This window comes from Ciconia boyciana, chromosome 1 (assembly GCF_034638445.1).
Source record: "Ciconia boyciana chromosome 1, ASM3463844v1, whole genome shotgun sequence".
Classification (NCBI taxonomy): Eukaryota; Metazoa; Chordata; class Aves; order Ciconiiformes; family Ciconiidae; genus Ciconia; species Ciconia boyciana.
In genome coordinates this window covers 55,695,741-55,720,792 of record NC_132934.1, presented here as the reverse complement: position 1 = coordinate 55,720,792, position 25,052 = coordinate 55,695,741, and the positions used below count along the sequence as shown (strand labels likewise).

Genomic DNA, 25,052 nt, shown 5'->3' with positions numbered 1-25,052 from the left:
GGGTGTGTTGCATGGATCTGAACATTTACACCCAGAGGATATAACATTTATGTCTGCAGGACTTCCAAAGCATGATTTGCCTCAAAACACTAGGAAGGTTGGATCATCTGGGTCATAATACATTTGTTCTTTCCCTGCATTATCAATTATACTCTAAAACAAAAACAAGAAAACCCCAACCTGTTTGTTCCTCTGCAGGAAACAAGATCAATGGACAAGACAACAAATCAGAAATAATAAGGATGACCCCTTTTGGAGGCATGCTGGCTATATTATTGCACAGTTGGATGGTCTGTACATGGGAGCCCTCGAGTGGGCTAAACTACACAAACAAACAGTAAGATTACTGCATCTCTTTTTCAGTAGCTGGGGATGGGATGTCAGAGGACAAAGATGGAAGAAGGGAATCTGATATTAAAAAAAAAATAAAAGGACAATAATTAGTGGCAAGTACTCATTCTACATGCCATTCTACAAAAACTTCAGTGTAGGTAATGTGACTGAGCACTTGGTCATGTCACCACAGATCCTTTGCACTGGACTTAGAAGCCTGGGCACTCATGTGCTCATTAGATTGGGGGTGGCTTTTGTATCCATGTGTGAATGTTGGAAGGACAGACACTTCTAAAGTGCTTGCTGTTGTCACTTTACAATTGTTATTGAGCAAATGACCCTCTAGGTATAAAGAGTAGCTGCAACAGCATGAGTCAGCACATAGGGAGTGTATTAAAGCTTTCATTCTTATTTCCAAGCATCAGATTTCAAATATTAAAAGCCTCTCTATTTTGGAGTATGTTTTATGTTGCTAAATGTCTTATCCTTTTCTGTCTTCTAAGTCTCCCATTATAAAATATATGGTCAGTGCTGTGGCAGGCCAAACGGGGTATTTTTTTTTTTGTTTGGTCTTTGTTTTTTCTTTTTTTTTTTTTTTTAAATTCAATTAGAATTGTGTTCTGGATCATCAGCTTGTGTGCAATAGCAGAGCTCCTTTAACTCCAGTAGAGCTATCATAATTACAATGCTGTCCTTAAGTCTAATGTCTAATAGGTTTCTCGATGTGAGAGGGAGGACTTGAGTAATTCTAGTTGTCTTGGTTTAACCATATCAAGAATTTAGAGAAGCTGGGAGTGCTCAATAATAAACAGTTGGGTTTTAGTAAAATGCACATCTCTTTCTTGTGTAGAACTTGCTCTGGGGGTTTCATGAATGGGGAATCAACTCAAACTAAAAGAAAAGACTGTTCACAATAATGGAAAGATCCATCCTGAATTATAGGGAAGATACTAAGAAACCGTGACTTTCTAGGAAAAGAATTAATTAATTCCCTTTCATAACACCTGTATCTGAAGAGCCCTGCAAAGCTCATCAATTTTTTTTTTTTGGCTGCTTCAGAATCCTTTTGATTCAGATGGGGGGAGGGGAAAGTGCTAGTTTGTGTCTGAGCTATTTCTTTATAATAGGCATGTCCTACCTGCAACGTGTATTCCCTGATACTTACTTATTTAACTGTGTATTTGGTACTAAAAAGCACTGACCTCTGAAGCGACCGAGTCATTCTTAATCTTCTTTTCAGGTATCTCACCAGCATGCCTATATAAAAATGGTGCATTTAGTGAAAGTTCAAATACGTGGTTCAGTGTGAAATATCTGTATCCTCTATTTTTTAATTATATGCTTTGGATATATATAGTTCTTTTCCCAAATGTGCCTGGAGCAGATGGTGGGATTTATTTTGACTCCTTCCTATGCCATTCACAATTGTAGCTTTTGGCATTATCACCTATGTTGGGATCCATGTCTTTTTATTAAAAGCAAAAATTTTTCACATGTATGTATTTCTCACTTGAGATCGTGCTGCAGGTTTCTCTGTTTGCCAGAGCCAGTAAGTTAGCATCAGGCTCTTACCTTTGAGTATAGTTTGGACAGCTGCTTTTGCACCTACATATTTGGTTTCCCTTGGCATCAGCATACCTGACAGCTCTGCAAAAGTACATGCAGTTCACTTAGTTGGATACTATGCTACTTTTCAAATACTTTTGGGAGATTAGGCTACAACAGTGCTATTTGTGTTCATATTTACTACTGTCAGGATCCCCCTCAGGAAATGAGCTTGAAGATTGTTGCTCTGAGCTTACACAGACAAAACCAGGTGCAGATGCAATGTTACTGACTAGCATTCTAGCTTTGACACATCCACTTATCTGAGAATCAACCCAGCTTCTGTAAACTGTTGGCACTTAAAAAAAACAACCCAAACCTAAACTAATAAACAAAACAAAGAAAAAAAACCCCTGAGAAGACCAACAGTATCTTCCTTATTCCTTGTGATTAAAGAACATCTGCCCTCCAAAGAGGCTGTTTTCAACTTTGCTCTTACAGTACATATTATAAGAATGTTAAAAAGGTTCTCTTATTTAATCCCTTAGATTGTTAGTAAGTAGAATGTTTGGCAAATAAATTCACCTAATAGATTTTTTTTTTTTTCCCCCTTGGTTCTAAGTATTATACTTTGGTTCAATTAATCCAATGTTGTTTTGATTTTTCTTTGGGCAACAACTGCAGTAACAAGTATTTACTATTTCCATTACTCATTTTTCACCTTAAAAAAAATAAATTAAACTCGTTACTGAAAGCCCCCCCAACAAATTCTGCATGTTTTTAAAAGCAAATCTCATTCCTATTGCATGTTTTCCTTAGTGCTTTGAGAGTCTCTTCTTCCCTCTTTCCTTTGGTAGATACTACTTTTGTTTCATTAAAAAAAATAATCCTTTCTATATGTGTATTGTCTTAGGATTATTATCATCAGGAACAAGTTTATCTTTTGATCTCTAGTGGTGCAGTAGTTTGCATTCATGGTGGTAATGAACATTAGAAATATTGAGAATATCTTGTGTGTGGGTTGTGTGGTGTTTTTATTTCCTCTTTTATCCCCCCTTCCCCCCCAAAAAAACCCCCAACCCAACAACCCAAAACTGAACCAAAACCCAACATGTAACAGGCTGTATTTTGCTGCCTAGTGTTCTAACTGCTATTGGGAAAAACTGTGCATACTTATAAATACAACTAATTACTGTGTAATTACCCTTAATGTGCAGAGGGCAATCTTCCCCCAATGTCCTAAGCTTAAAAGAAGGCTAAACACTGCAGAAGAAAGGCTGGGAAGTCTTACTTTTTCCTCTAACTCCCACAAGATGAGAGACATGGGGAAGAGAAAGAGAGGAGCAGATGGATTTCAAAATTCTTGCATTCCCCCCCCCCCCAACGAATGCTTGTACATGGACAAAGTGCTCTCCTGAACACTGAGAAGTTGGTTGGTTAACAAGGATAGGTCAAAAGATGGAGAAAAGGGACTGTGTTTTACAAAGTCTGTGGATTTCAACACTGAGCACTGGGCAAAGTTGAACAAAATTGTTCCCTTTTCAGGAGAATGGAAGCAAGCTGTATCAATAGCTAATCTGCTTTTAGTCTTACACATTTCATGTGTCAAGGTTTCTTATCAGCATTACACATACCTTTTCAAACTTGCAAGTAGTTGGAGTTTTACATCTGGTGGATTAGTTGATGTGCACTTATTTGAGGAAGACAAGTGAAAAGATCTGACTTTCCATTGTCCAGTACAGTGCGTGGTAGTTTGAAGCTATGCCAAATCCACATAGTGCTTAAATGGGAGTTGGATTCTGTGCACACAGGCCACTCTGAAATGTTCCATTTTTCTTTTTTCCCCTAAACTTCAGGTCTACTTCACTTGAATATTGTAGAACCATTGTGTCCGCCACAATAACTGAGCCTTACTACAGAAAGAAAATTTGGTGTGGACTCCAAACTGTTTGATAATAGTAGCAGTACATATTTTTCTTATTGTTATATGTATGAAGCATATGTTTTGTAGTGTACTGTTCTAAACTTTTTTTTAATTGCATGAAGTCTGGTTTCCTGCAGGGCTATTTTAGGTAGGTGATTCCACTGAGACCTGCATGAAGACAATGTATATTGTAAACTTCTGTATTTTGAATTTCATATTTACAGGTATCATTAAGAATGATGTCAAAATCTGAATACATTTTCATGTTAAAGTGTGACATTATTCCATCTGGTTCAGCAACATTTTATATCCAGTAAACAAACCCAACCCTTTTGTCAAGACAATTTCTGAAGGAGGGGCACTCAAAGAACATTAAGCCTTTTCATCTGCCTAATGCTCTACCAACGCTGTGATTAATCTTGGGCTTGTCTACACAGGGAAATTACTCTTGAATAAGGAGGTGTCAGAGTTTTAAGTAGTACAATGATTCTAGGACAGCTCTCTATTTGTACTTCCTTATTTTGTATTGAGAATGCTCATGCATGGGGAAGTTGCTGGAAAACAATTGTTGCAGAATAACGTCTATTTTAATGTCCCATGTAGACAAGCCTTTAAGGTTGGTTCTCTCCTATCTGCTTCCCTTTAAGTTTATTTCTCCTTACAGCTGATGTAACTCAAACTCAATTTGATTTTTTTTTTTTTTTTTGCTATTCAGGACGGTACCCTAAAGGAGGAGCCACACATTCTAGCAAAAGGACTTTTTCTCTTGTCGTGGCTATACCACCTCTCTGCTTGTCAGTTTAGCTCATTCATTCACTCTTCTTCAGGATGTAAACCATGCACGCAAAGAGTTTTCCTGACATTGCTGTGTGAGATGGGAGAAGGTGATTACAAAAGATTGTAATATGCCCTACATGATGCACTTGTTATAATGCACACTTTTTTTTTTTTTGTCTAATTCTTGCTGGTGGATACTGATTAACTCCTCCCAGAGAAGACTTCTCCATATATCCTGGAAATTGGCTGTAGTAATTCCTGAACTGGGGCTCTCTGCCTCGTGGCAGATGCCTCAGGCCACTCCTGAAATTCCCAGATTTGGCCTGCAGTGCAGATGCCCAAGTCTTCTGTTTGAATGCATTGTTTTATTGAGACTCCAGAGAAGCTTTGTGCACTGTGCTTGTGTGATGTCACTGAGCATCAGACAATCTTAAACACAAAACCAGGTTTATCCAAGCAGAGCAATGAGTTCTTGGAAATAAACTGGAACAAAATTTGCTTGCCTTTCAAAAGGAGAATGAAAACAGAACCCTAGGGGGTACTTAACAACCTAGTTCCTCTTTTACTCTCTGATATTTCGGCTGGCTTTGGGAGCTGGTGGCCTAATCTCACCCAGTGGAGGCCTAGGAATTTACATAACCTTTGCTTCTTTGTTTGAGTGGGCCTTTCCTCCTGCTCTCTGGCCACCTTTCTGTGCGTATAGTTCTGATAGCTTCCTTGCTTGGCACCTTTGTTCTAACTTGAATGGACTTCCTAGTAGTTACTGAATTTTTGACTTGAAATGACTGTAAGATAGGATAAGTGTGAATTTAAAAAAAAAAAAAAATAGGCAATTCTAAGTGATGCAGCAGTAGTATCAGCATAGCTACCTGTAGATGTTGCAATGAAGGCAGGTTTTATGGAAGAGAGTATGTACTTGCCAAATGCATGGCAAGTACAGTTAAAATGTCTCAGGGCTGGCGAAGCATTCTCATATGCAATCCTGTTTGCACCCCTCCTGGTGGTACTGTACAGTAATGCCTGTGTAAATTGGACATTTAGAAAACAGCTTCTCATTGTGTAGTGGGCTTGCAGACCTTTAAGCGCAGCTGGATGGGGAAAAATTGTGCTGAAACAGTGCCAAGTCTCTCTATATGGATTCCAGTGAGAGAGCAGTTGTTGGGACTTGTTTGTAAATGATTCATACCACTGAGTTGCTTAAAGCTATCCAAAGGTGTATCTACTGATGTTTATCAGTTGTGGCCTTTGCTGTTCCCTGTTTGGGTCCTTACAGCAAAAACATGATGAGCTAAAGCAATGTAACAGATAAGAAAATTTGCTTTGGATTTTTTCCTCAAACTATAGCTGCTGTTAGGGCCTTCTGTGATGCATGATTTTAGTTGTGAGAATGGCTTATTTCTTTCACTTGTCTTGGTAAGCATTGTGGGAAGGTTTAATTCCTTCCCCTGGCATATATGGACTAGAGTTTACACTATTTTTGGTTTTCCTGTTGGTTATTCTCTCTGACAAAACAGCAGATGGATAATACAGAATTCAGCCTTCTGAATAAAAAGTAAATGGATTTGGCGCTGTTTATTTTTTCCATGTCCTTGTCTCCCCTTTATTGGGGTTTGTAAGAGAGGTCAGCTATATGGTTTAATAAGAGTGATTTATATTGCAAGCAATGTGTTTCTTTGCTATATGATTATGTCCCATTCTAAAGTTACTATGCATTAGCCCTACAGTGACGTGTGTTCTGACTTCTTTTCCTTAAGCCTTGCCTTAACTAAAGGCATGGTGCAAGCAAGAACAGAAAAGATTTAGAAAACGGTCTTTGAAGGTTGAGGCTAGACCACTGTTAAGCTCTTATTTTTGAAGAAACAAATCAAGAGACGGTTCTGAAGAACATGTTGCACAACAACCTGTGTGTAGTTAACCCTGGCTAGCTCTAACCATAAGGGGTTTTCGCAAGCACGTAGCATAGCGGAGTGCCTTTTGACTGACATCCTCTCTTCAGCTAGTTCCATACTTGATTAGTATTGTTAACGTATCTTGCTTCCCTCATTTGTTTTCTCCTCCTCAGTCCTGAGGATGTCTTAAATTGCAGTCTTAATAAAAATCCGAAAACTCCCAAGAGTGTTTGTTAATGTAAAGCTCTTCAAAGGCATCTAGATAAACAAAAAAAATTGAAATCTTGCTATTACCCCAGTGTAACAGTAACAGCAGACTGATTGGTGTGCTGTTTGCAAAGACACAGAAAAGTTTCATGAGTTACTGCTAGTGTCTCCTTTTTTCCTCAGACATATTAGTATTGGTAATGCCACTACAAGGGCCAGACCCTTAAAGATACCTAGGTGCCCAATTCAACTGAATTTGAGAATCTGGGCCTTGTGAGCAGGAATTTCATAGACCATATGAGAGCTTCCTTTGAGAGCAACAGAAAAATTCTAACAGCTGAGACTGTCTTGATGCTTCTCTGTCTGAAAGTGTTTTTTGTGGTCTCTCTTTTTTCCCTTTCCTCAGCCACTGAGCATCTTTGATGTCCAATTTCTGAATGCAGTTGGAGACCTGTTGGACCTCATTCCTGCATTATTTGAGTATTCTGCACGGGGTGGACAATGCAACGTGGAGCCAGGAAGCCATGGGAAGTATCAGTGGGATATGGGTCACTGCTCTGCGCTCATCAAGGTGAGCACCAAGAACTTTATCTCCAGTGACTGTGTTGATTTGTAGTGTCATGAGTCTGCGTTTCTGGAGTCTTTGCTGTTTGTTACATGTGCATAAAGAGACTCCTATCAATCAAGGTGCTTTTATGCAGTTGTCATTTGTGCCTCCATAGGATTCTGGATCCAGTTTTGCTCACTTGTGTTCAAGGGCAGGGAAAAAAACAAACCAAAACAAAACCACAGAGATTGACAATGAAAAGCTACCAGAATTACTAGGGAATGGGGAACTACCGTGGAGAGGAGACTGGAAGAGGGTAACTTGTTTCACCTAGCCAAGTGAAGTCTGAAAGGGGGTATTGTGAATGTCTGCAAACACATTGGGCAAATAAGCAGGGAGGAAGGGAAGAGGCTTACTTAAACTAAAGGACAGTGCTAGCACAAGATCAAATGGGTGCAAATGGCTGCTGTTTTCTAAGTGTTAACAGTGATACTCTGGAACTGCTTTCCAATGGGAGTAATGACAGAAAAAATGCTTTTAAGATTCGTGTCTGCTACATCATGGTGGCAATTACATTTTTCAGTTAAAATCATCGAGGATCTAGTCAGCATATGGAGACTCCATGTATCGCAGAGCAACAGTATTCACCTTAAATTGAGAAGCTTTCATTCAAGCATTTGCCTACAGGTGGAGGTTTCTGAGCTAACAACAAATCATAGAACCAGGGAAATACTTTTAAAAGATGTACTATGAATATATATTTGCCTTTTCAAAATGAATTTACTTGCATTTGCTTCTGTACTTTAAAGTCAGTCAGAGGCATTTTCACAGAAACAGCATATTCTAAGTTAATGTTGGATATGTTTATCACTCTCTACAACTACCTGAAAAGAGGTTGTAGCAAGGTGGGTGTCAGCCTCTTCTCCCGAATAATAAGCGATAGGACAAGAGGAAATAGCCTCAAGTTGCGCCGGGGAGGTTTAGATTGGATCTCAGGAAAAATTTCTTCACCAAAAGGGCTGTCAAGCATTGGAACAGGCTGCCCAGGGAAGTGGTTGAGTCACTGTCCCTGGAAGTATTTAAAAGACATGTAGATGTGGTGCTTAGGGACATGGTTTAGTGGTGGACTTGGCAGTGGCTAGGTTAACGGTTGTATTTTATGATCTTAAAGGTCTTTTCCAACCTAAACAATTCTATGATTCTGTGTTTGCAGAAAGCTGATCTGAATGTGTAAATACAAGAGGAAACTGGGGAAACAAAACACACCATGTGATGCAGGTGTCCCCAAAACCCCTAAGCTGTTTCATTTTGAAAAATTAACAACTAATTACTTAAAAACAACACATGGGCAAGAATTATTTCCAGAGCTTTCAGAGATTCATTGTTAAGTACACAGTCAAAAGCACAAGAATCTGCTCCTTCTTGAACAATGCAATTAATTAAACTACTTAAAACAAGTTGTTGTCCCAGTTTCTATCAAGTACAAACATGCAGAGTATAGTAGGGTCTGAAATTACTCATCTTTCTGCTTCTGTCTTCTAGGTTCTACCTGGATATGAGAATATATATTTTGCCCATTCCAGCTGGTTTACATATGCAGCCACACTGAGAATATATAAGCATTGGAACTTCAATATAGTTGATCCAGACACTAGCACCAGCCGTGTCTCATTCAGCAGTTACCCAGGTAAAGTCACGAAACCCAAAACAATGTAGATATCCAAGATGGCATGGACCATCAATACTGTCTTGCACATGTCTTGTCTATAAAAAGGATGATACCTCAAGGACTGGCTTCAATCTACCTTAAAACTTTTAGAGAGGACAAAGTGTCGTCTTCAATTTTCTGGCTTGAACATGATGATGTTGTCGTCTTTTGTTGTTGATTAATCACCTTCAGTGCTCTGAATAGTACTAGTTAAATATTCTACCTCTGGCACAAACATGCTGCTTTGAATTCTGCTCATGTAGTCTGCAGTCATCTCAACTGTTGAACTTCTCACCTTGCCTGTAGCATTCGCATGTTTGGGAATAACAGTTTTGAACACTTCTGTTTACCACTGTGGCATGACTTGTGCTGTAATGGGATTATTAGAGAGTATCAAACACTAACCATTTGAAATTGTATTGACTTCTTTGGTGTTGGGTTAGCAAACCTGCAGTTGGTTTCTGCCCCCCATCTCCCTCTTCCAGCTTCTCTATAAGCTGTTGTGGAGGGCAGTATTTTTTTATATGCTTATTTCATGTGTTAGTAATATAGCCAGCCAGAATATTTAAAATCTCCCTCGGGAAGATTAGGCAGCACATAATATTCTCAAGTTTCCTGGAAGAACATTAGAAATTGCCAGCAGTTAATGTTTCAGTGGTAAAATATGTACTCTTGCTAGAGTAGCACCAATAAATGTGAACATGAAAAACCAAAGCAAATCTAAGACTCTAAGAGTAAGCATTCCATAAGTTTTTTAAAGGTGGAATTTCAAATTCAAAAATGCCCAAACACTCAAGAATCTTAATAAACTTTTTAAAGCTAAATATGTGCCATAGGAGACTTTGATTCTGATGAAATTTTGTTGGTTGATGATTTCAAAACATGCTTTGTTGAATTACTGTGCTTGCCTTACTACAAAGGCAAAGGTCCTTCATGACAGGGACTCCTGAGACTGTGACTGGGAAACTGTTTTGAAAAGCAGTTGCATTCATTTCATGTTGAAAGCAATTTTTTTTTCTGTGGGGTTCTGACCCTCCTCAGTGACCCTGAGGAATGCAGCATTTTCTGACAACGGAGATTTTTGCTTTGAGGAAGGAGTAAAGGTATTCTAGCAAATGCCTAAGTGTACAGCCTTTCAAGAGCTTGAGTTTATCTCCGATTCCCTTGGAGGAATTTCAGTCGCTTGTTGTAAGGAATTTTGCCAAGCCTGTGTAACCTGGTAGAAAGCCAAGGTTTCTGTCTGAGCTCTGTTCATCAGCTGAATGTACAGAAGGTTATTCTGGATCTCGTATCTCTCAGCAGAAATACTGTTGAGGATAGTACTGTCCTTCAGGAGAATGTGGCTCTGTTTCACAACTGTTGCATGTTGCATTGTGCTGCAGATTCAAACTGGGGATCAGGATCAGCCATGCAGAGCACTTATTATTTTATTTTTAGTGGGTGTCAGTGGTGATGTCTCGGGGATCCTTTTGTGGATTCTTTGTATAAAGTGAAATACAAGTCCTCTGTTTTGATGAGACTGATAAAGCTCGCTGTATGGGCGGATACCTGAAAATCAGCTGCTACTATGCTGAAATGGTCAGGGTCTGTTCACTAGTGTACAACATTCCAGTGCGCTTCCCTGAGACTGTTGAGGTCTTGCAGAGATGGCTCATTTAAAAGCTTGCTTGTGCCAGGTAGACTCTGACACAGTGATGTGGTAAGGAGTACTTCTACCAACAAAACTGAGTTATAACTGTTGCAAAACATAGTTCCCATGGCTACAGTGAAGTTTGAGAGACCTATGGTATGCCAAGTATACTCACTGGCTGCCTAATTACAGGATACCATCACAAGCACTAGACAAGCATGATCCATTGACTACAGCAAATTGCATTAGCTGTGGGTGTAGTTCACAAACTTGCAGTTTTCCAGGAGATGAGTAAGCTCTAAAGCACTGGCCTGGTAATGATATAGGGACATTACGCAGGAAGGAGGGAACTGCCAAATTCCTCTGCTCCATGCTGTGATGAGATGAAGCCTTACGTTTTCAGGGCAACTGACGAAGGAATCTGCAGGTCCTGGCCACAGTTCAACTTGACGACTGTAACTTCTGCCTGCATGCAAGTTCCCACTCTTATTCTCCGTCCTGATAGACACTAAGAACCAGTAAGAAAGGCCAAGCTAGTAAGCTCTCCTGAACAGTAACATGATCCTAATGTACATAGAAGTATTGACTTTTGGAGAAAACAAAGAGCATTAAAAGACAGGTGTCCTTCCAGGTCTTCAGTGACACCTAAATGAGTAATTAAAAGATTTCTGTCATCCAGTAGATTGGATATGAAGTAAAACTCTTCTGCTGTCCAAAAGCTGTGTCAGAAAAGCTTCAAGGAGTCATTTGCCTTCTCAGAAGGAATGTGCCAACTCCCTGATTTCTCCTTGGGTCACAGAGTAAAATTGTCCAGATTGTTTATTTACTGAGTTTCAAAAGACAGGCTACTACACTGGAAAAATTAATATTTGGTGTGACTCAAAGGATCTAAGACTATTCACTAACCATGATGCATGTCAGCCTGTGCATTATGATACAGCTAGAGGGCCTCATGCTTCCTTGCTTCTGCTGTGACTGAGCAGGTAGAAGGACAGGCAGGAATTGCAGAGTCCATCCCGGCTTCCCCAGCAGTTCACATTCCTGCCAGCATGCTTAGATGTCCGCTGTTACAGCACATCCTCTCTCTGCTGCTTTGTCCCTTTCAGAGCAATGGTAGTACTGTAAAGGCACAGTCAAGTGGAAATGAACAGTAGTAGTAATCTCTGCTTTTGCAGAATGATTAGCCACTTGCTGCTTGTTTCCACAGTAATCCTAATCCTCACTTGAACTCTGTTAATAGTCTTCGCTTTCTCTACTGTTGAAAGCATCTGTGTAGAGCTGCATGTAGGACAGCTCTGTGAACCTCTGGAAAGGAGGAATGTCTCTGAGCTGAACGCTTGGGCACCCCTGACTTCAGTGTCTTGTTCAAGCTCTGGACTTAAGTACTTAATGTGGTTGGTGAATCTGTGCACAGCAGAGAGAACTTAAATTGTACAGACATGTTACAGTTGCTCACGAATGTTGAGTGAAGCTATACTCATTTGGGGAGGGTTAAGAAATGTGATGACAGACTAGGTAGGTGCTGTGTTTTGCAGAACGTATCTAGTAAAAGATCAGAGAGGAAAACCCCTCCCCCCCCCCCCCCGCTGCTATGCAGTCACTGCTCTACCCTGCCCCATTGAGCCATTCAATTCAGAAATGAGCCCAATTAACTGATGAAACTTGCAGTTTTCCTTGGACAGCAGCTCCCAAGATTTCCATCTGTTTGGATGGACCTCTTCTTGAACAGTTAGTTTGGAACCCCATCTAAGAAAGGGAATCTAGCATTTGGACCCAAGCACTCTGGTTTGGGTAGTGACCTACTCTCTCTGGGCTGAGCCACAGTCTTGTTAAGTATGTTACTCTGATTTTAGCTGGTTAAGCAAAACAGTTGAGAAGAACTTTAGTGCCACCTTTGCTCCTCTGGTCTGCTGTTGGGATCTTTTGCTTGGTTGAGACAGGCTATGACATGGGAACAAGGTGGCACAAGTTGTCTTGGTGGATGGCTATATGTGTGCTGCTAAGGCAGGAGAGAGAAGTAACATGTGTCCCTTGCTTTGAAGTAATCTGGTGTTAATGCAGGATCAGAAAGTGCAGCATTATCCTTCCCCACAGCCTGAGCAAGAGCTAGGAAGAACAAAACACGGAAAGGGCAGTAGCCCTTATATTCAGGGGACCAGCTTGCTCATGATGTGTTGCCAGACCATTTCTTGCTTCCCTGCTCCCTCCAATATCTGTCTAAAACCTGGAGGGAAGCAGAGGAAAGTGTCTGATGCACTTTGGAGATGAGAGGCCAGAGCAATAGTGTGGGATGTGCTATTTCTTAGTGCCTAGGGGAGGTCTGCAAGTGGAAGGAAGGCAGCTGGCGGGAGTTCAGTCTTGGCATGAGAAACTGCTGCTGATGGGATTAAGAAAGCTAATCCACAGAAGACATCTCCTTTCCCATTGTCAAGTGTGTTTATAGCCCAGAGCATTAAGCATCTCAGCTGGGGAGCTATTCTCATCCCGGTGAGGTGATGGCTAGACCTCTTGTCTCTGACTTCCAGCCTGTAATACTGACTCTTTCTGAACTTGAATGAGCACAATGACCTTTTAAAACACCAAAAAAACCTGATGCTATCTGGTTCAGAAAGCAGCAGCCTACCTCTTTAGGGACAATAGCTGGCAGGAAGGTGTTACCCCCCCATATAGTCTTTGGTGTGCTGACTCTCTGGAGAACACTGTGGCTCAGATTTTAAAAAATATTTTGCATTGCTTGGCTGATTAATATTGTAATGATGAATGAAACACCAGATTCTGGAAACTTCAGTTTTCCAGTGGTGATTGGAAACTGAATCTAAATGGCTCAGACCCAGAAGATGCAATCAGAAGTGCTTTTGCTTGTTTCTATGTAGGAAGAGTCAGGTTCACAGGGGTGGGGTGGGGTGGGGGAATTGATTGAGAGTTGCTGATAAAAACAGGAGATGGGTTTACAGAAAAGATAGGTGAACCGTGCAGTGAAATAACAGTTGACATAAAAGGCATTTTCAATTACAACAGATTCTTATACATACTTGACAAGAATGACACAAGAGGACATCAAATATCTATCAAATATCTGCTGATATCTCTAGGCTTCACCCAGGTTTTATTTTTGTGGATGTCTTTGCCCTGGATAAACCTTTTGTATGTGTTTTAACTTTCCTTTGTTTCAGGGGTGCCTATGCCTTAAGTCAAAATGGTATATGTTGTCTTGGAATAATTAGGCTAGTAATGATGTATCATAGAAGGCATGCTGTACTATAAAACATTGCAGGATAAAACTTGGTAAATACTAAGGCCCAGAAGGAAATCCCCTTGTTTTCAGCTTAGCTGAGCTTTGCAATTTATTTGAATTACAAAGTTCAAACTTCAGTTAATTCAGCATCATTCCTTGTATTGACACTTGCTTTGTGTTGTGTTTTTCTGTTTTATCTCAACTGTTGATTGAAAAAGAAGAAAAAAAAAAAACAACCCCCATTTGGTTTATTTTGAAGTAGGGCACTTGGCATTGGCACCCACGTGGGAAATGGTGTTCAATTTGAATCACAATTGTTTAATAATTTCATTTTTAGTCTATGTTTGGGCAAGCACTTGACTTGTTACACAACAGTTTATCACTGTGTTGTCCGACAAGTGTGAGGTTGTTTACCCAGTGTGCGAGACACCAATATATACACAGGGCCAGAGGTATTTTATTTCATGTCTGCGCAGAGATGGGTGCTAGGTGGTAGCTCCACAAAGCTAGCACAAAGTTCAGTTATGCAGGTACAGTATTTATACAGTCCAGTTATGCATATGCATAAGTAATTACACAAAGCAGTTTTCTATTGGTCTACATTTCTCTTATTTCAACTTAAAGCTACAGTGTTACTTTAATATTCTATGCATGCCCAGAGGTGAGGGGTCTCTGCTTGGGACTGGGTCTCCAGCTCGAGGAGTGTGACTTTTAGTATTGTAATGAGGATAGTTTGCATGAGGGTGCTTCTTATCACACTTCTACTCGTTGTTTCAGATGGTTCCCAAAACACCTTAGTTAGCTTACATATTTCTCCAGGATGTGCTTCTCTCCCAAGGACAGTAATTCTTGTTTAGATGTTCTGCTTTCCAGCCTGAATCCCCCTTATCAGCTTTACGTAAGCCTTGGCCTTCTACCAGCTCCTATTAGACTACACTGTTAGACTACAACTGGAGTATCCCATGTCTTTGTATAAAATAGACTGGCAGAGCCAGGTTTAGAGTGTTTCTCTTCTTGTCCTTACATATTTGAGAGAGAACTCTGCTATTGATGTACATAATTTATTGACACTCATTTTCTGTCTCCAAGAATAAAATACTAGGAACCACAAGCTGCCAGGGTGCTCTGCGTGTTCTATACTGATATATTTTTAGAGAACAGGTGACCACAAAGTATATTTTCCTGGATCTGTTCTGATTTGAGAACTTGAGACTTAAAAGAAATCTCGCCCTGAAACAGAGGCCTTAAACATTACATTTGCTTGAAGGAGGTCTGCCTTTTGATGAAAGCCCAGGAATAGGAGGCAGGGCTGAGTCGTCTTTCTGGCTGTCATAGGTTGCTGACCTTAGTTTGCTTGCAGAGTGCATTAATAAAGCTTGCTGTAGAAGATTTCATAGTGGAACTCAACTATCACGGTGTTGTGCAGCATTTTAGCATTTTGTACTCTTTGAAGAGTGATACCATTAAAATCTCATTAGCAAGAGACCAGGTTCTGGATGACTTCCCCATCAGGGAAGCTCAGTTAACAACCTTTCTTCCCCAACCTAGCAGCCCCGTATCTGCTGGGGAATCTCAAAGTCGAGTTATTTCTGCTTTGTAAGTAGTCACCATGCTATCCATGGCATTATAGCTGACCTTTGCAGCTCTGTATACCACCTCCTGGCATGGGGTCTGCAATTGGACCTAGTACTTCTGTTGGCATGTAACCTGGAAGGGAGTCCCACCCAGAGATCCATTGCTGTGTTGAGTTTGCAGGGCTGAGCGGCATAAAAAACCCAATGACAACATGTCAGAAAGAGGAGTAGGTAAAACTTTCTCTCATATACAGGATGTGGTTTATGATTTAAGAGGTGTTCATTTCTTGGAGATGTTTTTAAGAATAGTTAGACTGGAAAAGATTAAACTAGAAGGAAGATTTTTCTGCTTGGCTTGATTTAATCCAGAAGGGATTAATTTAAAGGAATACCTGTTGTCTTTACAGAATAAAAATCTAAAACTGAAACTGGTTGATGAAAATCTCTTTGGCGTTTGTACTTTTGTTTTGTTTTTCTTTGTTGTATATTTTTAAAGGAATTTCTTTGTTAGAAACAAACACTCACTAGGCATTTACAGTTTGTAATCCTCAGCATAAGAATAAGACATAGCTTGATATATGAAGGAGAAGCTTCCAAGCTTGGGGTGCAAACATGAAGCAAATGCTCTAGCCAAAGAATTAGGTTGTGCGTTGAAAGCATGACAGATGAGAAACTGTGCTGACAGGTGGGCTTAAAGCACTTGCAGAAGTCACCACCTCATCCTTAATATTTGTACAGTTTGATTTCAAACATGCACGTTGACTCATTCATATCCTCTTGGCTTGTCTCTCTGTTTTGTTCTATGAGTATATCAAAGGTTCACAAAGATAACAAAATTTGTATTATTGCTGTTTAAGGCTTTTTGGTGTCCCTGGATGACTTTTACATACTAGGCAGTGGCTTGGTAATGTTGCAGACTACCAACAGTGTGTTCAACCAAACCCTCATTAAGCAAGTGGTGCCTGAATCCCTGTTAGCTTGGCAGAGGGTCCGCATTGCTAACATGATGGCAGATGGTGGCAAAGCTTGGGCAGAAACCTTCTTGAAGTGCAACTCTGGTAAGTACACTTTCATATGAATTTTACAAAAAAGGATATGTTCCCTCTCCCCCTTATAACCTTTTCCTTCTCCAGGCAGGACATGTAACTTTCTCTTTGCTGTCATACCTAGGGACCTATAACAATCAGTACATGGTGCTGGACCTGAAGAAAGTCAGGCTGCAGAAGAGCCTTGATGATGGTGCATTGTACATTGTTGAGCAGATCCCAACCCTTGTGGAGTATTCTGATCAAACAAATATTCTTCGGAAAGGTAATAGCTCCTATAATAGTTACTGGCTTAGGAAAGCCATCTTGTTATGCCAGCTGATGGAGAATTGTGCTTTGTACCTGGGAAAGGTTTATTGAATGCTACTGCTGAGTTTCAAGTTAGAAAGCTTTGCGTAAGCATCCCTCTGTTGCCAGCTCTGTTATGCTGTATTCATTTCTCCTGTATGCTGTGGCAGAAATGTGAGCATCTGTGTTTCTTAGAAGCAGGGGAGGGAAAAATAGACTTTACATTCCTTCCTTCTTTCTTTTTCTTGCCTTTTTTCTGGTATTATTTTGCCCAGTCTTAGAGACCCATGAGGAAAAAGTGCTAAATAACTGTGATGCTGTGGGCTACTTGAAATGTTTGGTGACTGAGTCACCCTACAAGGAGATGAGCTTTTAAATACAAGAGAAGTTCTGTGTTAGATTCAGCTCCTGAACTTTTCTGGAGCTCTGTTATCTGGTAAATATTTGCTGTTTAAAAGATTCCTTAATCCCCTAGCAAGACTAGCAACAACTTGATGGAAAACCAACAAAAATCTAGGTGAAGCAAAACACCCACTGTCAGGTTTCATTCACAAGTGTTTTCTAGACACTTTGTCAGCATCCAAAAGCCTGAGGTCATTCCACAAATTTAAGTGTGTGTGTGGTGCTTTGTGCTCCCTCCTCTAGTCACATGCTGAGGAGGTGAATTGAATTAATCATCAAAATGACTGGAAATGCATTTATGTTAGCAGCTGAGGTTGTTTCCCTTTGGAATTTTTCCTTGTGTCTGGCTCCTTGGAAAGGTCTGGGTTATTTTAGGCATTGCCCCAATGTCAGTATGGTTTTATGCGATATTTCTTATCAATAATTTGGAAAAATCCCATGTCTCTCCCTTATGCTTCTCTGGCTCCTTTATCTGTTGAAGATATGAAAGTAGGCTGTTGCACCGTACCTTTCAGTGTTTGTGTATAGTTCAGATGGTGAAATGGCTTGGGCTTCTCTGCTGTGTTGTGGATTGTGGTGCAGACAAACAAGATAATAGAGACCCTCTAACTCTGGCACTTGAAGCAATGCAACCAAGTCATGGCAGCGCTGCACCTGTGCAGAGAGGCCACGCTTAGAGGGTCCCCTGAGTTCCTTTTCAGCAGTGACTCAAGAGCTGCTGTGTAGGATTCCTGGTAGGACTGAGCCCAACCCCTGGGCTTGGGCACACAATGTCCACTTTTTCTCTCCTAGGAGATCTTGTGGCTGCTCTGTTCTCGAAGGTGGCAGCATGTATTAGAAGTTACATGTCATTTTACATTTACGGTATGGCTTTTCCCAGGTATCTAAATGCACCTTGTGTGTATTGGATATCGCAGCAGTCAGTCTCTGGGAGTTTAAACATTAGGACAGCCCTCAGTACACAGGGTGGGCTAAGCGCCGCAGAAGTGCTGCCTTAGAGACTGCAGCTGCTGAAAGCCAGCACTGCTCCTGTAAGCAGCAGATTTGGACTCCTCCATGCCACGCAGGACACCAGACAAGTCCCATCGAGGCCCCTGCCCTGTTCCCTGGTGCTTGGAGCAGCCCAGGTGAAGGAAGTTTGCCTTTCTCAAGAGCAGTGCTGGCTTAAAGTGTTTGTAGAGTAGCTGACCCTGGCACACTCCATAATTGCCTTGTAGCTGGTATCCAAAGATAATGCACTTTTGACACTCTGGCTTGCTCAGAGTGAGTTTGTACCAGCATTGGCTTTTCAAGTCTCTTTCAAGCACAAACCTAGAAAAAAAACAGAAAATGAGAATTGAGTTCTCAGGTGAACAAAGGCAGGCATTGCTGTAGTAAGCCTTGTATCTGAAGAAAAAGGAAGCATTTTCTTACATGGGTTTGAAAATGGAAAGATTTTTTTTCTTAAGGCTTCTGTCAGCTTGCTTCATAGGCCAGTGCAGGCGAGTTCTAAAAACCAGGAATCTCTTATGTTGCTCTTTCCAGACAAAGATGTTAACGTGCTTTCTGCGTGTTGACAGTGAAAACTCAGGAATCCTTTAGAGGAGGTGGGAGAGTGCAATACTGTCTCCAGTACAGGCATAGAGCACAGGAGTGGGCTGCAGTTCACATTTCCTGATGATGAGCGAGTAATGCATCCGTTTCAGCATCAAAAGCATCACATTAGATCAGAACCTGGGATCTCAGTCTCTTCCACCATATCTTCTCATTGCTCTGCCTCTCAATATTGCTGAGATCTCTTCCTCTAACAGGCAGAGGAGGAAGGCATTTTCTTTCAAAGAAGTTTTGCTGCCTTCATGTTGTCCTGCTCACTCCCCTTTCAACCTTACACCATCTCTGACTTGTTTTTGTTACTGTTCACCCTGCTAGGCCTAACATGCAGGTTTCACTGGCTTATAGCAGCCCTTGGGTAAAGCCTGCCTTAAGTTATGTGCTGCACTGCCTGCCTGGGATTTGCAGTCTTGAGAGTCAAGTCAGTCTTGAGCCTGAGACACAGAAGAGCTCTTTCTGGAGGAGAACTTCAAATAGCTTCCTCTGTTTTAGCAATTTAAACAAAAAGTTTTTCCAGGTGGGAGAAGGAGGTCATCTGTATGCACTGCTTTCATGTGAGACAATAGTACCTTTTTGAATCATAACTAAACCCTACTGGTTTGGAAGCTGATGTATCCGTATCCTCCAGCCTGTGTCATTAGAGGCTGGCAAGTGTGCTCATTTCTGGAGGACACTTGTATTATAACACTGCATGTACACAGCCTGTTTCCTTCAGGTAGACTCTAGGTCACGTAAGCAAATGCCAGTAGACAGGGTACTCCCAGCTCTGCTGCATGCTTGGCAGAACCCAAGCTGGTAAGGCCTCTGCTCAGGCAGCGTTCCAGTGCTTATGCTGTCTGTGTATCTGTCCTTAAGGAAGTTTGGTTTGTATCTGTGTGTATCACTCCCAGGGAGTCCCAGTTGATTTTCTTGAGCATCTTACAGACAGACTCCTCACATTGTGGTGGGCTGAAGTTTTACCAGTGTCTAGATAGTAAATCTCTAAGCCAAATCCTGATGTGTGTGATTTGAGAACCAGCATTCCCCACTGACAACAGGAACGCTAGTGCTTTGGAGAGAACCTGGAAGTGTGCTGCTCTTGGAACTAGCTCATGTTATATTGTCTCTGCCTAAACATACCCTGGTGCCTGCCTTGTAAAAAAAAAAAAAAAAAAAAATTAAAAAATTAAATGTTAAGGTATAGGTATCTGTTTTTATTTCTTCCAGGACTTACTGTACCCAGATCCTGACCTGGATGGTCTCCTGGCTCTTTACAAGCTTTTCTGCTTTCTAGAGTAATATTGTTTCAGGCAGTTGTATGTTGCCTACCTAAAACTCTCTCTGGAGTTCTGGCTGGTAACCCTGCTCTTTAGAGTTAACAAAACTGCAGGATTCACACTTGCTCTTGGAAGAGTTAGGGCAGGGCTCTGCTCTGCTGATCAATCACTTCTTAACCCTCAAAGACAGTGGCAAACCTGCAGCTGTCGCCCATCTCTCCTTATCACTGTGTGCAACCACCACTGCACAAAGCATGTGTGTGCGTGTTCTTTGCTGACCTGCCTCCTGTTCACCCCTATTAGCTCTGTGGTCCGTGTGTGTCTGTCTGTCCCTGACATCTCAGCATGGTGTATTACTTTGCCTCGGTGAGATGGGAAGCAGGGGGGGGAAAAGGGAGTGACTTCTAGCCTCTTGCTAGGAAGTTTGGTGGACATAAATGATCTTACGTTCCTCTGAGGCTGAGCAGGTAGGAGGGCTGTGGCTGCTCTGCGTGTTCACCTCAGACTCCTGCAAGTCTGATCTCAGCTGTTTTGCAGGATGAGTCCTCAGGGTGGAAGTCTGGGGGCAGGTTGTCTGGTGGTGTTATACTGGGAGTCAACCCTGGTTATGCCAGTGACTATTGCCTTATTTTCTTGTGTTCAAACTAGTTTGACATGTTATTCCTCGACATGCTGTTAAGGCGATGTAGCATGGAAAATAGTTTATTTTTCTTTTTTGAGACAAACAAAAGCATGCAGCTTTTCTAAGTGATTAACAGATTGGGTTTTGTCTCTGACAGGTTACTGGCCTTCATACAATATCCCTTTCCATGAAAAGATTTACAATCTCAGTGGGTATGCAGCATACGTTGAGAAATATGGCATGGATTTCTCTTATGAGCTTGCTCCAAGAGCAAAAATCTTCCGTCGAGACCAGGGCAAGGTGACCAACTTGGAAAGCATGAAGTACATCATGAGATACAACAGTAAGACACGTGTTTATGTACTGTGGAGCTGATCTTAATAAAGCAGTGTTACTTTTATTTCTTGGATTATAATGGGAAGCTGCAGCCTCACATACAGATCAGAGTTATATTACCCTAGGTGCAGAGTACACACAAAGCAAAAACATAACATAAGCTTACTGTTGAGGTAGGAAACCAGGCTAAAATTACTCTAACAGAAACAAGACTAGGTTCCTTCTAGAACAAGGGCTCTTGGGCTTGTTGTTTGACCCTTCCAGAGAGCTTCTGACACTCCAAGAGACTCTGTGGACTGCTGTTACCCAATACATCTACAGCCTGTCAATCTTGAAAGCCTTTAATCCTAAGCAAGAGTTAGGTCAGATCAGACCAGAGAATTTAGTGTAAATCTTCAGGTCAGTTTGGCCTTCCCCCCCACCCCCCCACCCCCCCATGTTCAGGCAGAGTGATCTTTGCTAAGTAATGCTCTGCTCTGCTTTTCCCTGATGGGGTTCTCCTTAACTGGATTAAAACCAGCTTAACTTCTCACTAAGCCCATCTCTAAGTACAGATAGCTTTAGATGCTGTATTTTTATTCCCAATTATAGGGAGCATGCTGAGTACTGGGCTTGGGGTTTGGGAGGCCTCTCCCAGGGTGGGGTATCGCTATTGTTTGGGCTGTGAGTAGCAGCATGCTCACAGATGTTGAGGCTTGTCCACCTTCCCCTCCTAGCTTGCAGCTACTACAATGGCTGTTCAAAGACTTTGCTCTTTGCTTCTTATTTTAGTCCAGAACAGGAAAACAAAGGCTCTCACTGCTGCACTTTTCCTGCACTTACCCCACCTTCCCTTTCTCTTCCGTTTTTCTCTCCTGACAAAGTTCCTGCAAGCTTTCATCATGTGGAGTTGCAGATGTTTATGGTTAGAGGTTGGCAGTGGTGCCCCTGGGATGCAGAAATAGCTGGATGGACTTGGATTAGGAGTTTGTCTACTTAACGTCCTGTCTCAAGCACTGACTTCCAGCTGGTACCTGGGGAGGAGTGCGAGAGCAATGTGATAGACCTGTGTTTCTGCCAGCACACTTACCCAGCTTTCAGTGAAGGGACTAATTTGTTTTCTTTTCTTCCTTCCTTCCCTCCCACCACATTTCTCCCCAGACTACCGCCGTGATCCTTATGCTGAACACAATCCTTGCAACACCATTTGCTGCCGGGAAGACCTGAATCCTTCTTTTCCAGTGCCTGCAGGCTGCTATGACTCCAAGGTAAATTACCTCAATTTCAGTATCTGCTGAATGTTTGCTGCAGCCTGTTTGTGCTCCTATCAGACCTGTAGCATGTTTCCCTGCACTATGGGCTGTTCCCCCTTTTCCTGCTTTCCCAGTGCTTGGGCAGATCCTGAGATGGTGATTCTGTGCAGAGTCCTATCTCCTGTCCCTGACACCAGTCCCAGCACAGTGGCAGAGGATGTGGGAGGAGGTGTGCAAAAGAATGATGTCCATGGGAACTTGTGGTGTTAGGGGTTAAACCCCAAAGCCTTGCAGCAGGAGGAGCCTTAGAGAAGGCTGAAATGAGAAGGTGACTGTTGCACAGCCTCAGCATCCTGTTCATCGGGACTGCGTAGGTGCTTCCCCAGAGCCCACAGGAATGTGTTTTCAGCCTCATTTTAGCTTTACCTTTGCAAAAGCCTGGCCCTCTAGTGAGTCACCCTACTCCAGGGCTCTACCTCTCTGTGAAACTGCTTTGAGCAAAGTTTGGCAAAGATCACTTGGCTTTCTGGGGGGATGTGGGAAAATCCTTAGACCCACTGTCCTGGAGAAAGCAGCATTTTTTTCTAGGCAGCTTGTGTGGTGTTTTCACTGTGAGGGGCAATACCTGAGTAAGCAGCTGCCCACCCCTGGTGTGCTGGGAGGTCATATGGTGCTTTATCCCATGGGGACCAGCCTGCTGCATTTCTGGACTGTAAATCTGGCTGCTAGGATGGGCCCTGTGGAGGCTGTTTTGGCATTGCCAGTGCTGTGTGTCCACTCAACTTGCACAAGCCCAGGCCATATGCCTGCTATAGTGGCCAGTAGGAACTCCCACAGCTGGTTATTATGAGATGAATCTGGAAAATTGCAGTGTAGAGGTGTCTGGTAAGGGAGCAGCTCAGTGCATGCTGGTTGTGATGCCTTTGTGAGCACAGTTGGCAAGGGGAATGGGCTGGGCTGGGGGAGGACAGAGGACCTAAGAGAGGCATTGAGAGAAATAGCCCAGAGCAGAAGCAAAACCTGGCAGTGAAGCTAATGCCAGTCTGTTGTAAACACTAAAGGCAATGCTAGTGTCTCTGAATTTAGGAAGATGGAGCAGGCTGGGGACCTCTTGGGAGATAATGAAGGAACAGGGCAGGATCTGGGCATCAGCATTAACTCTGTGCTGCCTTTGTTCTTTCCTAAGTTACCCTGGCAGTGCCTCAGGGGACTGCATGCAACACACAGCAGAGCTTAGGTCAGACCCTCTAGGCTGCTTGCTGCAGCACCAGCTCTTTTGGAGACACCCAAACCCAGGGAGGAGGGCAGATATGCTGCCTCTCTCACCCTGGATAGTGCAAGGGCTAGAGGGCAGCACGGGCTTGTGCTTTGCTGCTGCCCTTCGGTGCTGGTTGTTCTGTGGCTGAAAATGCCTCTGTGCAGGGGAGGAATGCTGCCTGACCAGCATGCATTTCCCCTTGCTCACTTTATTGCTATCAAATCTCCTGGAGCTGTTCCTGCTCTGTGGGATGGGTGCATGTCAAACACCACGCCACCATTTTGCCCTGAACTCCTGTCCTTTATTACAGGTGTCAGATTTCCGCCTGGCTTCAGCGTTCACAGCCACTGCAATCAATGGCCCCCCAGTACAAGGCGGTCTCCCTGTCTTCACCTGGAGACTGTTTAACCACACACGACACCAGGGCCTGCCAGAATCATACAACTTTCATTTCGTCACCATGAGGCCAATCCTGTAGAACCAGCATCAATATTCCCAAATGGGATTTTTTTAAAATGGAAATTTTCATTCCTGTGTGTAATAAATTGACCTGGATGTCCACATCCCTGTGCCTTACCTGCCTTCCCCTGTCCTGCCTGCTAGGCACTTTGTACTGATGTTGGCTGCCTCTGTGCAGTCCAATGCATGCTTTGCTCTTCTGAGCTATTTGGGTGGCTGTTCCTCTGACTAGGATTGATGGGAAGCAGGTGTGGCACTGCTTTTCGGTGATCTGAGCCATCATGACAGCTATTCCCAGAGTGGGAGTGAACTGCAATGTGATCAATGAGTGATGTCTTTAGCAGCAACATGGGACCCGCCTCCAGGGCTGGGCCAAGCCAGGTGGCTGCTTTGGTCCATGGTGGCCTTATCTCTGTGCTGGTTTGATGTCTGCCTTTTGTCTGAGCAGTGGCTGTGACGTGTGCTGCAAACTGCTTCTCATCCAGGAATGTCACTAGCAAAGAGTCAAGGCCTGTTCTCCATGGCAGAGCAGTAGACAACAGGCACACAGGACATGGCTTTTGCAAGATTTCCTTTGTCTCACCAAAGCAGCATGCAATGGTCAGGCTGTGAAAGGTAGTGAAGAGATGAGCCTGGTGATTTCTGAAAGCAGCCTGATGCTTTTGGAAATGCCACCCCACACGTCCCCCCCACCCCCCCCATCCCAGGCTGCAGTGTAGCAGCAGGGAAAGAACTGCATCTGCATGTGTCTGTGCAATAGAGCTCTTACTGATCGGCCCATGCAGTTGTTCAGTGACCTCTTTGCCTGCTCCCTCAGCTATGGAGGTGGAATGCGACAGTAAGATGGCTGTGAGGGCTGGGGCTGTATGTATTACTCTTAGTTACCTATGTTTACACTGAGGAGTCGAGTCACTGAGCTGTTTTGTGCTACACGTTACACATGTAATTAAGTAAAACAAAATAAACAGCTCTTGCTTCGTGGCCTTGGTGGTCCCAGCTAAACTGTAAAGCAACTGCCCTGTATTACAAAGGTGAAGGATGAGCAGTGTGAGGTTTTGATCAGGCCTCTGGAGTTCAGCTTATGTGAGGGGGAAGGGAGTGAGTTACTGCAGCATGGGTGAGGTTCTACACTAAATATTTGGCTGCCACAGTGTTATCCCACAAGTGTGAGGTCGGTTACCTGGTGTGCAAGAT

The 25,052-nt window shown here is 42.5% G+C and overlaps 1 protein-coding gene across 1 annotated transcript in view; it reads left to right on the top strand.

The window, feature by feature from the left end:
• PLBD1 (phospholipase B domain containing 1) overlaps window positions 1-24,373 on the top strand; it is a 41,989-nt gene extending 17,616 nt beyond the window's left edge. Inside the window, exons 4-11 of the mRNA XM_072885871.1 lie at window positions 199-337; window positions 7,082-7,246; window positions 8,765-8,909; window positions 16,227-16,427; window positions 16,540-16,680; window positions 20,731-20,916; window positions 22,050-22,156; window positions 23,710-24,373. Of these exons, the coding sequence (XP_072741972.1) occupies window positions 199-337; window positions 7,082-7,246; window positions 8,765-8,909; window positions 16,227-16,427; window positions 16,540-16,680; window positions 20,731-20,916; window positions 22,050-22,156; window positions 23,710-23,877 (1,252 nt within the window). The 3' untranslated portion in view covers window positions 23,878-24,373. The remainder of the gene's footprint in view (window positions 1-198; window positions 338-7,081; window positions 7,247-8,764; window positions 8,910-16,226; window positions 16,428-16,539; window positions 16,681-20,730; window positions 20,917-22,049; window positions 22,157-23,709) is intronic.
• The last annotated feature ends 679 nt before the right edge of the window (window positions 24,374-25,052 follow it).